This window comes from Pelecanus crispus, chromosome 2 (assembly GCF_030463565.1).
Source record: "Pelecanus crispus isolate bPelCri1 chromosome 2, bPelCri1.pri, whole genome shotgun sequence".
In the NCBI taxonomy this organism is placed as follows: Eukaryota; Metazoa; Chordata; class Aves; order Pelecaniformes; family Pelecanidae; genus Pelecanus; species Pelecanus crispus.
The window spans coordinates 64977237-64992216 of record NC_134644.1 but is presented as its reverse complement, the minus strand read 5'-3'; the positions used below and the strand labels follow the sequence as shown (position 1 = coordinate 64992216).

Sequence of the window (14980 nt, the reverse complement as noted above, 5' to 3'; positions counted from 1 at the left end):
TGAGAAAAGCAATAAATGTATTTCAGTAGTTTAGAACAGTAATTATGCAGTGGAAGATGACATATGTATGAGTCGTTGTCTTAGTGAGCCTATAACTTCAGTAGACTTGTATTTCACACTGTCTTTCTGGTAATTTGATTTGCAAACTGGTGCCCAATACTACTTAAATTAGTTGTCTCTTATATTGTAGTTTCTAACTTGAATTTTGGTTCTCTTGAAGAGGCTGCAACAAAGCATACACAGGACTTCAGACAACTGAAAACTGAAAAGAAAAGGCTTGAGAAGGAGCTAAAGAAGGCACAAGTAAGACTTTCCTGGTCTTTTGGATGAAGCTTCTTTTAGTATTTCTGGGGGGGAAAAAAGGAAGCTACTATTAATAGAGATACTGAAATAGTAAAATTACATTTGTTGGGTGTATTGAGTAACTAAACATAGCAATTCACCTTAAGAGATAGAAATTTTCCAACTGAAGCATGACCTTTGAAATGTTGATTTAGATTTCATGCTAATTAAGAGTAGATGCTCTACAAACAATGTATGGCATGAAAAATTAATATTACTTAATTTTAACAGGGAAAACTTGATGGGGTACTTAAAGAGAAGTGCAGAAAAGGTAAGTGTTCACCTTTGCCTTCAGATTTATATGTGGTATTGTTCCATTTGAACATATCCTTTCCCCCCTCTCCTCTTTTTAGTAGTTAAGCATGCAGAGACCCAGAGTTCAAGTGAAGATCTTACCACAGATATAGACAAAGGTAAGACTTTTTGCAAGACTCTTCTCTGTACAAAACCGACCATGATGAATTTATTGCAGCTCTTCTGGAGTTGCATTTTTGGAAACAGAGGATACTGACAGAAATGGTGTAAGAGCAGATGTGGTTGATACAAATATGTTACACTGATGAACTAATGTAGTAGATGACTCTCTGCAGTTTTGCAGTAAGGAAAATACTTGATTCATTAAAATGACTAGTCTACCCCATCCATGTGTCAAGTCAGTTCACGTGCAATTATAAAACACTGAGAAAAATACAAACAATCCCATTGTCTTTGAAGCTTACTGAAATCATAAAGGAAGTGTGCAAAGCAAAAGACACAAAATAGAAGTGTAATCTGCTACAATTTCTGTGTGAGGCTCTGTAAATCAAGTGGAAATCCAGGATGCATAGTTGTTTCTTATCCTATTGACTTTTTTCCCCTAATGATCTAAAATATCTGCTACAAATTATCTGAATCTAACTGTGTAATGGAGCAAACTCCTAAACTTCCTCTAAAGTACTGAGGCCAAACTTTAGGCAAAGCGGTTTTTTTGCATTTTTGCAGTCTTTTGAAATACTGGTATTGCTTTTGAATTGTTTAGAAATCCTGAAGGTAATTTTCAGGCAAAAGAAGAACTTGCCTGTTCTATTTCTTGCTTTGCAATATTTGTGTATAAAGTTTTTGCCAAAATTAAACCTTCTGAAAAAGGTAGACCTTGTCAGTTCTTTTGTGTCTCAGCATATGTTTACTGCCTTTTGGATTGTACTAAATTGGTACCCAATTTCATGCTTTAATTTTTAATTAATGGCAAAATGGGAAAATTAAGATCTGAGCTCCAATATGAACTTCAAATAGCAGCAAGGCTTTATTACTAATGAGAAATTATTAGTGTTGTTAATAGCTGTCATGCAAAATTTGGCACGTTTTCCTCCTATATGCTGTGGTTTTTTAGTATATCTCTTCTTAAAATAGTAGCAGTTTGCTGTGGTCTTTGACTTACGGAATTGGTGCAAAACCAATAGTCTCAGTTCCTGATTGTTGGATCTGATGACAGTTTTGGCATAAGTAGGTGAGGTGCTTGTGTATTTTGTTGATTTTTTGGTCTGTTTCTCCCTCCCCACCCGCCCTTCTGGTTCTGGAACTAGGTTGTTTGGCATCACCTAGCAATGGTGCTGTTAGGACTCCAGACAATGTCAACTAACGTTGTGGCCTGATAATTAATTCAGATACATTTAATGTGCTGTTACTGCATGGTAAGAGTAAGATGAGTAACTACTGAGTGGGCATAAAGAAAGAATGTGTTGTAAATACTTTCTTCCTAAAGGATTTCCTGCCCCATTTATGTTCATGTCACCTGAGTTGTTTTAGAAAGCTGTTTAATTTCACTAATGCGACATTCAAATCTGCTTTTACATTTTACTCTGGGGGCTGCTACAACTTTTTGCCACCCTCACTAGAGAAAGGAAAAGCTAAAGCATTCTGCAGTCCTTCAGTCCGCTGTGTGGCTGTGGCCAATACGGGATCCATTCCCTCAGTGGTATCTAGCATTTCTCTTTCTCTGAAGCTAAAATGCCCCTATGTCCTTAATTTTTGTCGTGGGTATTTTGTATTTTGTTCTAGGCATGTCTGTGTTTTGAGTAAAAATAAAGAAACATAAATTCTTAGCCTCTGAGCAATTGAGGTTCTCCTCAATTTATAAAAATATTTATTTCAACAGAAAAAATAAAGCTTTTGTTAGAAGAACTCTGGACGTGCATTGACAGTGCAACAGGAAGAAGAGAGAATCAGGAGAATGATCCTGTATCGGGTGAGATGGCATGCAAAGTCTTGAAATTTTCTTAAAGCTTTCTCTTTTTCTGACCAAAAATAAATATCGGTACATTTTTTCAGCTTCTGTTCAGGATAAGGCATGGCCTGAAAAAAGAAGACTGACTGTTACAGAAGGTAGGTTCCAGAAATGTGAATTTATTAATATGCGAGTGCATTAATTTAGTCTTACTGGGCTATCATCAGGTTGGATACTGTTTGCATAGCAATTTTTTGACAGACTTAAATGCTTTCCTTGGTGATTCCCTGGTCAAGTATGTGTGTGATTAGGATATTTGAAAATAATTGCAAATATTAATTTGAACAGCCAAGTAAACTGGAATGCTCTTATAAATAGAAGCTGTTGTAATCTGCTGTTGCAATTGAGAACTCAAATTCTTTTACTATCAGCTGCTTTGACTATTTCTAAGTAGTCAAAACTCAGCTCTCATGTTTATACCTTAATTAATAAATCGTTATAAACTCTGCAGTGTATAATGTGAATTACGGGATGCAAGCGATCTTTTTAGTCTGAAACAAACACATGGTAACATAGATGGATTGTAAAATTTAAGAAGCTGGTACCACCACTTTCTTCATTCATACCTGCCGGAATAATAATGGATAACAGTGCATTAATTTTCATATTCCTGATACAGAGAAACAAAATGTATAATTTGGCGATAGCTTTAATTTTGTAATGTGATATTCAGTATAATAATAAAAAAAAATCTGAGTAGTTATCCACATGCACATTCACGGCAAACTTGAACTGCTTTAATTTCATATAACAGATGTCATTTTCCTTCTGCCCTCAAGAGTAGTAGGTGCCTTGAAACTGCATTAGTATTTCTGTAGTTGTTGCTCCCGAGTGTGCTTATTAATCTTTCATTTTTCTTTTATTTTCTCTACTACTATGATTTTTCTGTAACTCAGGCTGTAGAGATACTGTCTGGGATAGGTACCCTGCCTTATTAAGAGCTTTGAAGGTGAACTGTTATCTTGTCTCTCCACCCTGTTAAGTCTGAAAATTTGCTGAATTAATCTAGTTTCAGATTGTGTTCCAGTGGAATCCACTTAAGAGGTGCCAAAATATAAGGACCGGCTCATAAGCCAGTTTATCAACCTCACTCCCATCAATTTAGTGCAGCAGATCTGTGGCTTCAGCTCCAAAACTGAGCTAGACAGTTGTCCTCTGAGATTCTGAATTTGATTTCTTGATCAAAGGTCAATCAAATGACAAGAACAATCACAAGAAACTGAAGAGTTTGAAATATGGGTGATTTCAGGGGTATCGGATTCTAGTGTCATCCCCTTCCCATCCACCACACGGGGAACTTTAGATTCCAGGAGTCCTGTCCCATCTTCTTAAGGAAACTACAGTACTTTCACAAAAGGAAGCAATTGTCCATAATTGTCCCTTCTAGTCGGTCCCTTTTTTGCTTTTGTTGGAGTGGCTAGATACTGTAGAAATGCATCTTACTTCCTGTTGCTTTGGGTTTGATTTTTTCTGTCTTTAAGCCTAGGACAGCCATCTTGTTGTTCTGCCTCTCATGAAAGTGTCCATTACCTTGGATTCATAACAGCAAAATGGTTATGTTTACAGATGCAATCTTCTAGCAAAAAAAAAATAGGATCTTAATGAGTTTGCCCTAATTCCTTGTCCCGTACTACAATGGTTTCATCTTAGAGAGCAAATCACCTTGATGGTAGTATTGCTGAAGCATCTTTTCCAGAGAATGTCAGTTCATCTGTCTGCCTGGATCTAGCCTTTCAGAAAGATACCTCGTTGGCTGATTTCTTAGTACCCTCAAGTGTGCTGTAAAATACCAAAGCTTTGCATTATTGTCAGTGCCTTCTCTGTTCCACCAAGATTGATACTACTTTGAATGGCTTTCTTGAAGAACATGTTCATGTCTGAAAACTGGAAGACTCTTCAGGCTTTCCATTCATGCTTTTTCCAAGAAATGTGCCATTGTGAAAGCCTCATAGGACAATGAGGTTTTGCCCAACTTAATTTAAACACATTTTTGCTTGGTCTTGGTAGTATTGTTACAAATCTGCCAGTAATAAAGTTGACTGTACCTGAAGTTGACCATCAGACCAATAACCTTAGACCATAATCTAAGGTTAATAAGACATTGCTGTTTTTTTAGACTCTGGAAAACTGTTTCCTATGTAATTTGAGCATAAAGTCACCTACATTGTGAATGGGCATGTGAAGAAGCATTTGAAGAATCTTGCAGGCCAATGCTGCAGATTTTGGTAATTGGGATTCTCCAACATGCACTGTTTGTGTGCAGGCTTATGGTGAGAGGAGATGAGGGAAGACCACATCTGGGAGGACCTGAGCCTCTTCAAGTAGTATGTATAACGGGGTTCTGAGCTAAATCTGTCCTACTGCAGACCTATACCCATCTTACCTGATCGTCCTTTTTGTTTGGGGATCCAGGGTAGGGGAGAAACTGCATATAGATGTTAAGAACAGGGGTGGAAAGGAGCACACTGGAGGTACCTTGGTGTCTGCTTTAATACCAGGTGAAAGGAGATACAAGGCAGTGGCATTACCCGTGAAATACAAAGATAAGACTGAATCCTTAAGGACCTGTGTATATTTTGTGGTCCTGAGATTAAAGTCCATAGGATGTGAGTGATTTAAGAAGCAGACCTCTTTTCTGTGTTTAAGACCATATGAAAATCTCTCAAGATAACATCTTCTTAGATAGTGTAGCATTGCATATTTAGTTTCAGGTATGCAAGGTTCACCCTAATTACTTGTTTCATATGATGGGACGTGTAGATTTGCTGTCTCGAAAAACAGAACACTGTGTGTAGCTATAAGGAATAGCTAGTGTATAAAACATCCTGAAATTCACATAATTGGAACAGGTTGAAAAATCGAGGGTGGTCAGCAGGGCATAAGAAACTTTCTGTGGAGGGATTTTTCCTCAGAGAAATATTGCTGTTTGTCCTTGAGAAGTGTGTAATTGCCACTGCCAGGCTTTTGTAGTCACTGTGCTGATAGTGATGAGTTTTTGCTGTAAACCAGAAGAGATTCTATGGCTAGATGAATTATTTTGGTAAAATATCCAGCATCTTAATCTGGTCCTTCTTTTTGAGAGGAAAAAAACAAGACTTTTTTCAGAAAGTTGCTTTGTTGTTTAGGGTGGGGAGAGAAGAGGACATTGTTTTGCAGCAGTGAATTGCCCTGCAATGTGGACAATCACGAGCAAAGATTTGAGTTGTAAAATTCAATTCATTTAGTAGCAAGGCAACCGATGTTAGCATTGGACTGTTTGCTCTCCTTTCTCCATTCTTCATCAAGCAAGTATTTCACAGTAGTGTGTGATGGTATTTTCAGATCAGAGTAATCTTCACCTTCTCTCAGAAGTGGGAGAAGGCAGCAATGTAAGGGTTTGAAGCTATATGGACTAGATTCCAGGTTGTAGATTTGAGGACAAAATAATTCTGGTAAGTGACATAATGAAAAAGAGTGTGATTCCCTGGATAAAGTAAAATTTGTCTGTGAGATATGATCTTTGAGAGGATCCTTCTGATAAGGGCTCTATATCAGTAAGGCTTTTCCTGGACCTGAAGTTCAGGCCAAGGTGCCAAAGGGTTGACTGTTTCCTATAGAGAAGTTTACTATATCCTGAACCTTTGAAAATTGCTATGACAACTCTTCCTACAGATAAAGGGGTAACCATGAGAAAAGCATCTCATTCATAAAGAAGTTTTGTCAGGGACTGGGTTGGAAAGGGATGAGGAGAGAAGGATGGAGAATCTCTTAGTCATTCAGAAATTATATCTTTGATCCATTTCGCAGGGGGATCTTTTCAGTGGATGGTGTGTATCAATATTCTTGACTCCGTATAGGCACATGACTGATCTTGAAAGTATAGACAGGATGTGAAGTTCCTGATAACTTAGTACTATTGTTTAGTTCACTGTGCAAAGTAAACTTCCCAGTTGTCTCATTGAAGTTCTTCTAGGGGCAAAATATAGAACTGTGTGTTTCTGCCTGCTTCAGTGTGGAGAAAGTTCTGAGCTTAGAACTGGTTGGCACACAGGAGCATGAAAGAAATCTAAGATATAATCTAAGATTATATCTTAGAGAGAACCATCTTCTGAATTTTCCTTCTTTTCTTTGTTCCTGCTTGTGATGGATCTCCTGTTCCCTTGGATGGTCTAATGGGACTCAAATTGTAAAAAGAATCTAGGTTTTTCATGACAAGATGTAGAACATCCCAGAAGTTCTATGTGACTGTAGCTTGTAAATAGCTTGTGTGATCTTAAAACTTGTAAGATACTGCTTTGACCAAAGGAGATATCAGAGCTTACTTATCTTGGGGGAAAATGAGGTGGTAAGGCCCTTTAGGCTGAACAGTTTCTCCCTCCTCCTACTGTCTGTTGCAGCAATTGAGATTTTGACGTGGAGCTGCTACGTGAAGTGACTGAGGTGGATCTTGGGAATAGGGGTTTTGGTCAGTTTTCCTACTGACTCCTTTGGTGGAGCCAACATGTCAGAATGTGCTTAAAGGTTATTGGGAGGCAGGTCTCTGGGAGGTCATTTTCACCTATCGGATTAAATTAGTATTTTCGAATCTGGTACTACCATTGATGCTGCTTCAGGAGTATCTCTGCAAGTTCTAGTACTGGGTAAACACCGACAGCAATAATGAAGCACACTATTCTTTTTTATTTTTCCAACAGAATGCAAGTTGTGCCAATTAAATCAATATATCCTCTGTTCAAAACCATGTTGTGCATGTGCTGTTCTTTGTACTGGGGGATGGTACTTGGATGTACACAGAATAGGCTTGATCTCTTGCTTGAATACTGCTGATTCTGTGTCCAGTAGTGTTTGTAAGCACTATAATTGAGATCACACATACAAATGTTGTATAAGAACTGCAAATACTACAGAGTAGGTTCTAGTTCCATGTGGCACACTGGGTTTTGGCATTGTTGATTTCTGCTGTTTTATTGGAGGCCGTCTTTTCTTTTTATGAAATCATGGAATTTAAATTTCAGAAAACTGGGCCATCTTTTCACTGTTAAAGGTATCTAGCACAGTAACAATCAATATTTAAATTCTTTGTCTCTACTCTTTAGACTTTCCTGGGGCAATGTGTTTTGTCTGCACACATAAGAAATGGGTTACTGTGTAATAATAAAAAGCGTGATTTGAAAAGGAACAAAAGTACAATGCAAAGAATCAGACCATTTGGACATGCTTTCTTGCTGCTAGAATAATGTGCAAAACTGGTATAGTTGACATTATCTTGAAAGGGTTGTCAGCTGCTCAGTGTCTTTTGTTGCCTTAGTGGTTCAAACTCATTTGTGCATAGGTATGTTGTGGGGAGGAACCTCACTTCTAAGAAAGTGGGGTTTTTTAAGGGTTCAGCTTTAACTAAGTCACCTCATTAAAGACAAAATCTTGTATGATTAGACTCAATATTTAAATTTAAAGAACAAACACTTTAAAAGCATATGCATATTAAATCATAAAACTAGGAATATAGCTAAGAACTCCCTTACTGTGTTTATGGCAGGGTATAATTGTAACTGTAACTGTAAGTGGAGCTGCTGGCTCAAACCTGCAAGTTGCTTTAAGCTGAGAATTACAGCCTGAGTGAGGAATGTCACTGTGTGCTTGTCCCACTTTTCCTGAACATCAGATACTAGGCTAAAATTGAAATAAATCATTGAGCTATGTGGACCTTCAGTCATACCCAGTATGGCCCTTCCTGATAAGAAAAAAATGGGAATAATAGTCTTAATGACATTTCTGAAAGTGACATTAAGTGCTTCTTGTTACTAGTCTATGGTAATATCACTTGAAAAGATGGTAATGCATTCTTTTTACTATGGTGTGTTACCTCTGCAAAGAAAAATGGGAGGGGAAGAGAATTCTTAACAGTATTTTTGTTTCTTAGAAACTGCACAAATCCACCAGAAGATCAGGAAGTGTGATGGCAAAACACTACCTTGGTATTCTTCACTAGAAAGTGCTGGAAAGCAAAATTCTGTAACAGCCATGCAACTTCAAGTGAGTACTGAGGCTTTTGGAGGTGACTGTCTTGAGAACAGGAATACTGAAGAATGTCTGCACAGTGGTGAAGATAAAACTGTAGATGTGATAATGCAGACAGATGGGGCACACAGCAGTTCAGACTTCTCTGATCAGGAGCAAAAGGGCCTGGGTGGAAATGTGATGGATATATTGAATTGGGCCAGGCCTCTCCCTGCTCTACTTTCTCCAGTACAGCTTTCACCACTAACTACACAGGTGAGTTTCAGGATGTGTCTGACTTCGCACTAACTTCGTTGTATAATTACTGCAAAAATAATTATTTGGTATTCCTGGGATTTTTTTTTTTTTTTTGAGTATCAGTATCAGTCACTCATGCACTGAAATGATCTCTGTGTGAATGTTTAGAACCATATGGATACTTTTTTACCTTCTAGCATACTGCCTGTGGAAGGGGGAAAACCATAATTTTCAGAAGTATATTTAAACCAAAGTCACCCATGTCTCAACTGCTGTCATAATTTCTTTTCCCAATGTTGCAGACTTACAGTCCCAACTTCTGTTTGGTATAAGTGTGGCTTTCATAGCAAAATTCCATAGCTTGAAAGTCAAGGGGAACCTACTCAAATGTTGTTTTCCGGTAATGTTAGAATGCAAGTAGGTAGGTAAAGAAGTCTGACTGTTCACAGAGGTACTTCCCATTTGCTATGAAGAATAGTGATGGAGAAGGATGTAATTCTGTTGATCAGCCTTAATCTCTCAAAACCACTGCGTGTCAGGGCCACCAGTGTATTTTTTTAGAGAAATAGATCTTAAAACTGATACCAGGATTTGGAATATTAACTTTGTATTTTTCATTAAAGGATATATTATTTGGAGAAGTCACAGGTTCCAGTGACGAAGAAGTTGATTGCAGTGTTTCTGTGGTGGAGGATATATTACAAGAAGACCAAGTTCAGCCTCGGAGTTGTAATGTATTCAACCTCAATGAGGAGTGTAACAGACAGAGCAAATCATGTGAGCATGGTCTTGATGCAGAAACCTCACAAAACCTGAGTTGGAATGAAAAGAATGTTCATATCGGTCCAAAGATGTCAAGCGAGGAGGAGAGAGATGCTGAAACAAAGCAAGCTGAAGCTGCTACTTTAATTGCAAACATGGAAACTAACAAAGTTTGTTTGGAGGAGAATTCTGAGAATATGGAAACTGAGAAGAGAGAACTAACTGAAGCAACAGCACATGAATTGGAAGCAGTCGAAGAACACAAAGGAGATAGTGAGGACATGCACAGTGAAGAGGGAGGTTCTTCAGCTGATTTTATGTTACACAGTTTCAAGCCTCAGACGGAAAAATGTAGTGAGGTAAAGCAAACAGAGGAGAATGTAATCTTAACTGGAGCTGTTGATTATGAAGGTACACATGAAAAGCATAGTGAATTAATGAAAGCAGAAAGAGGTGGATTATCAGGGGAGAGAGAAACTCCCAGGACTGTGTCTGTTCCCCAAAATGTTACTCATTTGCCACCTGGGCAATGCATTGTGCTTCGAAGTGAAGATTCTGAGGAGAAATCTGATATGTTGATACAGAATGAAGTGGTTGAAAATGAATCAAAAAATGTAATCAAAGTAACTAGTATGGCAAGTGATGTAGGGGAAAACATAAAACGAGTGATAATTGGAGAGGAAACAACAGCTGCAATACAGATGAAAGGACTTTATGTAGAGGCAAATAATGAGAGCGAGCTCTCTGAAAATTTATTGTCTGATTTCAGTAGTTCAAAGTCCTTCTGTGAAGTGGAGTGTCCTAAAGACCTAATGATACAGCGTGATGGGGATGGAATAATTATGGAGACTGAAGCAGACACTGGAGCTATTGAGATCTCTGGACACTCTCAGTGCTCTGACATAAAACGTGACAGTGAAAAGATACTGGAGAAACAATGTGTGCAAACAATAAAAGATGAAGTGGACAGAGAATGGGAACCAGAGAAAGTCTCTAGGCATTACTTAACTGTATCTGCTGTTGAAGGAATCAGAAAGTCATTGCCTACAGATGATGTAGACAAAAATGTAGGTATGGAGCGGACTGCTTTGTCAGCCTCTCCGAAAGATGATGAACAGCTCAAAATTGAAGACAGGTATATAACCAGTCCTGAGATTACTGAACTAGCCATGAAATGTAACAGAGAAAGTGTTCTAGAAATAGCTGAATCATCAGAGCTACTCCATAGTGAAGAAAATGGAAAATTAGTAGATATAAAGGAGGGGGAATATTTAAAAGGCAAACCACACCAGGAAGAAAATAGTAGTAATTTATTGCAAGGGAAGTCAGACTTGGAAAGTATGCTTGCACTACCAAAGACAGCATGCATTAGTGATGCAGAAAGCAGTGTAGCTAAGTGTGAATCCTTCATGTTAGATTTTACAGAAATAAAAGGTGAAATAAAACAACCTGAAAACCTGTGTAGTACATTAGAACATGGGTTGTCCAAAACTCAAAACTTTAGAGTGTTTGAACCTCAAGAGACTGAATTCAAAGTTAATCCAGAAGACTTTGGAGAGGAAAGCGGTGAGTTGTTAGAAAGAGTGGACGCCACTGAATCTGTCTTAGTAGAAAGTAATCTTACTTCTCAGGAACAGTTTGCAAAACCTCTGACTCAGTTCTTGGTAACTGAAAATGTTAAATGTGATGAAATAAAAGGGGAATTAAATAAAGAAAGGAAGGAATTGGTGACTGAGACTTGTTCCGGTTCGTTTAACTGGGAAGAGAATGTTGTGAAGAAAAATAATATTTCAGAGATCACCTGCCAGCCTACTTCAGAAACGGATTTTAATAGTGGCTTGGCTTTTTCTACTCAAGGGGACTTGGAGGTGGGCTGTATAAAAACTGAAGAAATACATTCTTCTGTGCAAGTGGGAATTGGCTTGGAATCCACGATGCCTCCTGATCTAAATTTCAGTCTTCAGCAAGTTGTCAGTTTTGTTGAAACTAGTTGCACTGAAAAGGCTACTTTTTCCTGTACATGGAATAACAAAGGAGATAAAAATTGGATTACGGGTAATGCATTTAACTATTCTTCAGAAAGCTTGGAAGAGGGTGCTGAGATCCTGTCTGCTGAAAAAGACAGCATGTGCAAAGAACTGGACTGCCCTGAGGGGGAATACATACACAAAAATGAAGTGAAAATTCCAGATGAGAAGGAGCAGCCAACAGATAAAGAACCTCAGGTATCTGTTAAATCACAGATCCTGGATGCAAACTATTATAATAAGAATACTTTTCTTCTCCAAAAGTTTGATTGTCAAGAATCAGGATGCAGGACTTCTACGTGGGAGGCTAGAACAGATCCTTCTAGGACCAGTTCACTAACAGCTGGGGGAGAAAGCAAAGAATTAAATAGTTTTGAGGCATCTGGGAAAAATGCCATAAAAAGGTGTAAAAATTATTTTGATATGCCAGAGCAGAGCATTGAATCTGAAGAGAAAGACTGTTCTATAGAAAAAGTTAGATATGTGAAATGTTCTGAGTGTGTTCCCATGTTCGGAAAGGAACTGAGCGCTTCTAGCGGAATTGCAGTGGGTGCTCTGGAAACTGGTGCAATTGTTGATGCTGATTACCAAGTATGTGAACATCATTCAACAATGCACCCTGGAAATACTTTGACAGTTAGTCATCTAAAAGCAGACTCTACGGTGGATACGGATACACACTGTGAAACAAACACCTCTCCCGATACCGCAAATGAATTGTCAAATGTGGCTGGGGAGGGTTATCCTAAAGACTTAGCCTCTTGGAAAAGAGAGTGTATATTAGTAACCTCTGAAAATACGGAGGGTGCTAATGAATGCATGGTAGATTCTAACAGAGCTGGATGCATCAATGACAGTGAGGAAAGTGTGTTAAAAGCTGGGACATCAAAAGAAAGCCCTGTGATGCCAAATGCTTCAAAAAATAGGTTACCACTATGCCAGATGTTAACCAGATTCTCAGAAACTTGCAGACTGGCTGTAAAAAACAGTAAAGTAAATACAAGAATATTAGCACTTGGCAAGTTCTTAGAAGAAAATGATTCTGAAAATCTTCAGTCAAATGTGGACCAAAGTCTACTACATGGTATTGATATGGGGGTCTCAGTGTTTGAAAAATACAATCAAACTTGCACTGCTTGCAACATAGGAGAAAACAGCACTGATGTTATCCTTGATGCTAGCGGTAGAAAAAAAAATTTTGTTGAGTATCTTTCAAATCCAGCCCTATGTGATGTAGACTGCAATTGTCAGACAGTTAGGCAGCCTTCTGAGCCACAGAAAACAGTATTTGAGAAGCTATGTGTGTTGGAGTCTGAGTCTTGTGTCGATGTTGCTCTCAAAGAGAGCAACAAATTGAAGTGCAACGAGCAGGAACCATCTGAAATCTTGCCTGTTTCAACCAAGACAGATGCCCAAGTAATGCATGCCAAGCTATCAAAGAGGTTGTTTCAAGGTAAAAGAAAAACAAAGACTCTCAAAGTTAAACTAACTCAGCCAGTTCTTGCAAATGCTGATACTTCTATGCCAACAAAATGTTCATCCGAGACTATAAATAAAATCAGGCAAGAGATGGGTCTTCCTCTGCCCCCCTTGCTGCTGCCTTTGATTGCTACTCCTCCAAAAGCTGCATGTGCCATATCCCCAGTAATGTCTTCTACTGGTCGATCATCTTTGTTTTCCCCTCTCGATGACCTAATATCCCCACTACGTGAAACTCCTGTTCCCCCCCTCATGTCTCCATTAACAGATACTCCAACAGCAAAATCTGCTCTTTTATTTTCTCCTCCCTCACCCTCAGAAATAGCAGTAGGTAGAAGGATTCGCTCCTCACCTTTGAAATTTTGTACTTCCATTCCAAAGCATGCACTTCCTGTCCCAGGAAGATTTCCTCTGTTTGCAGCGGATAGTGCGGCTCCAGGTACCACTCAGGAGAACTCTGTGAAAATCTTGGACACTATGTATCCAGAGCTGTCTGCAAGGGCCAGGACACTAAACATTCTGAAAGGCAACATTCATCTTAACCGATGTGCTTTTTCAGAAAGCCAAAGTTTGCCAGGACCTGTGGCTCAAATAGGTGGGTTCAAAGCAATTGCATCTGCATCAACTGCTTTTGTTAAAACTGGGAGCAATTTCAAATCTGATAGTAGCAAAGATCAAGACAAAGATGTGCAAAATCAGCAGTTGTTTTCAAGCTTATCAGATCATCCTGAAAAACGAACACTGTTGCCAATATCTATGCCAAGAAGTGCAAAAAGACTGAGGTTGGACAGTGAACCACCAAAGCAGGAGCCAAATGATACTGCTGCTACCAGAAATAGTAAAAATACAATCTCTGAAATGCAGGAGACTTTCCATGACAAAAGCTGTGAAATCAGTGATTCAGCACACAGTTCCAGTTTAGAAGCATCACTACCAGTAAAGAAGGTTATTGATCCTGACTGCCAGAAGGTTTCTTTAGCATTGAAGAAAATTGCTGAATCCTGTTTTGACTTGTTACCAGTTATTAAAGGTCACGTGTATGTTGGCAATATCTCGAAGATTCCAATACTGAGAGATGAAGAGAAAGAAGTTATCTATGAATTTGGCATAAAAAACAAGGTAAGTATAATAGTTTTTAATTTTGTGTTTTAACAATTACTTCTGTGCAGATGAAAAGAGTATAAGTATGTAATATTTCAATTCACAATTGTTCAGGCAATCTGCAGTGCCAGAGTGTAGTCTTGAAAGGTTATGACAGAATTATAGAATGCTTTGGGTTGGAAGGGACCTGTAGAGTTCACCTAGCCCAACCCCGCTGCAGTGAGCAGGGACAGCTTTAACTAGATCAGGTTGCTCAGAGCCCTGTCCAACCTGACCTTGAATGTTTCTAGGGATGGGGCCTCCACCACCTCTCTGGGCAACCTGCTCCAGTGCTTTACCACCCTCACTGTAAAAAATTTCTTCCTTATATCCAGTCTAAATCTATTCCTCTTTAGTTTGAATCCATTATTCCTTGTCCTGTCACAACAGGCCTTGCTAAAAAGATTGTCCCCATCCTTCCTACAGGCCCCCTTTAAGTACTGAAAGGCCGCAATAAGGTGTCCCCACAGCCTTCTCTTTTCCAGGCTGAACAACCCCAACTCTCTCAGCCTGGCCTCGTAGGAGAGGTACTCCAGCCCTCAGATCATTTTTGTGGCCCTCTTCTGGACCTGCTCCAACAGGTCTATGTCCTTCTTGTGCTGAGGGCTCCAGAGCTGGACGCAGTACTCCAGGAGAGGTCTCACCAGAGCAGAGTAGAGGGGCAGAATCACTTCCCTCGACCTGCTGGCCATGCTTCTTTTGATGCAGCCCAGGATATGGTTAGCTCTCTGGG

The 14980-nt window shown here is 39.0% G+C and overlaps 1 protein-coding gene across 1 annotated transcript in view; it reads left to right on the top strand.

The window, feature by feature from the left end:
• ICE1 (interactor of little elongation complex ELL subunit 1) overlaps window positions 1-14980 on the top strand; it is a 43405-nt gene that overhangs the window by 13749 nt on the left and 14676 nt on the right. The window contains 7 exon segments of the mRNA XM_075704755.1: window positions 221-303; window positions 574-613; window positions 699-755; window positions 2477-2566; window positions 2650-2703; window positions 8505-8857; window positions 9463-14226. Coding sequence (XP_075560870.1) covers window positions 221-303; window positions 574-613; window positions 699-755; window positions 2477-2566; window positions 2650-2703; window positions 8505-8857; window positions 9463-14226 — 5441 coding nt within the window.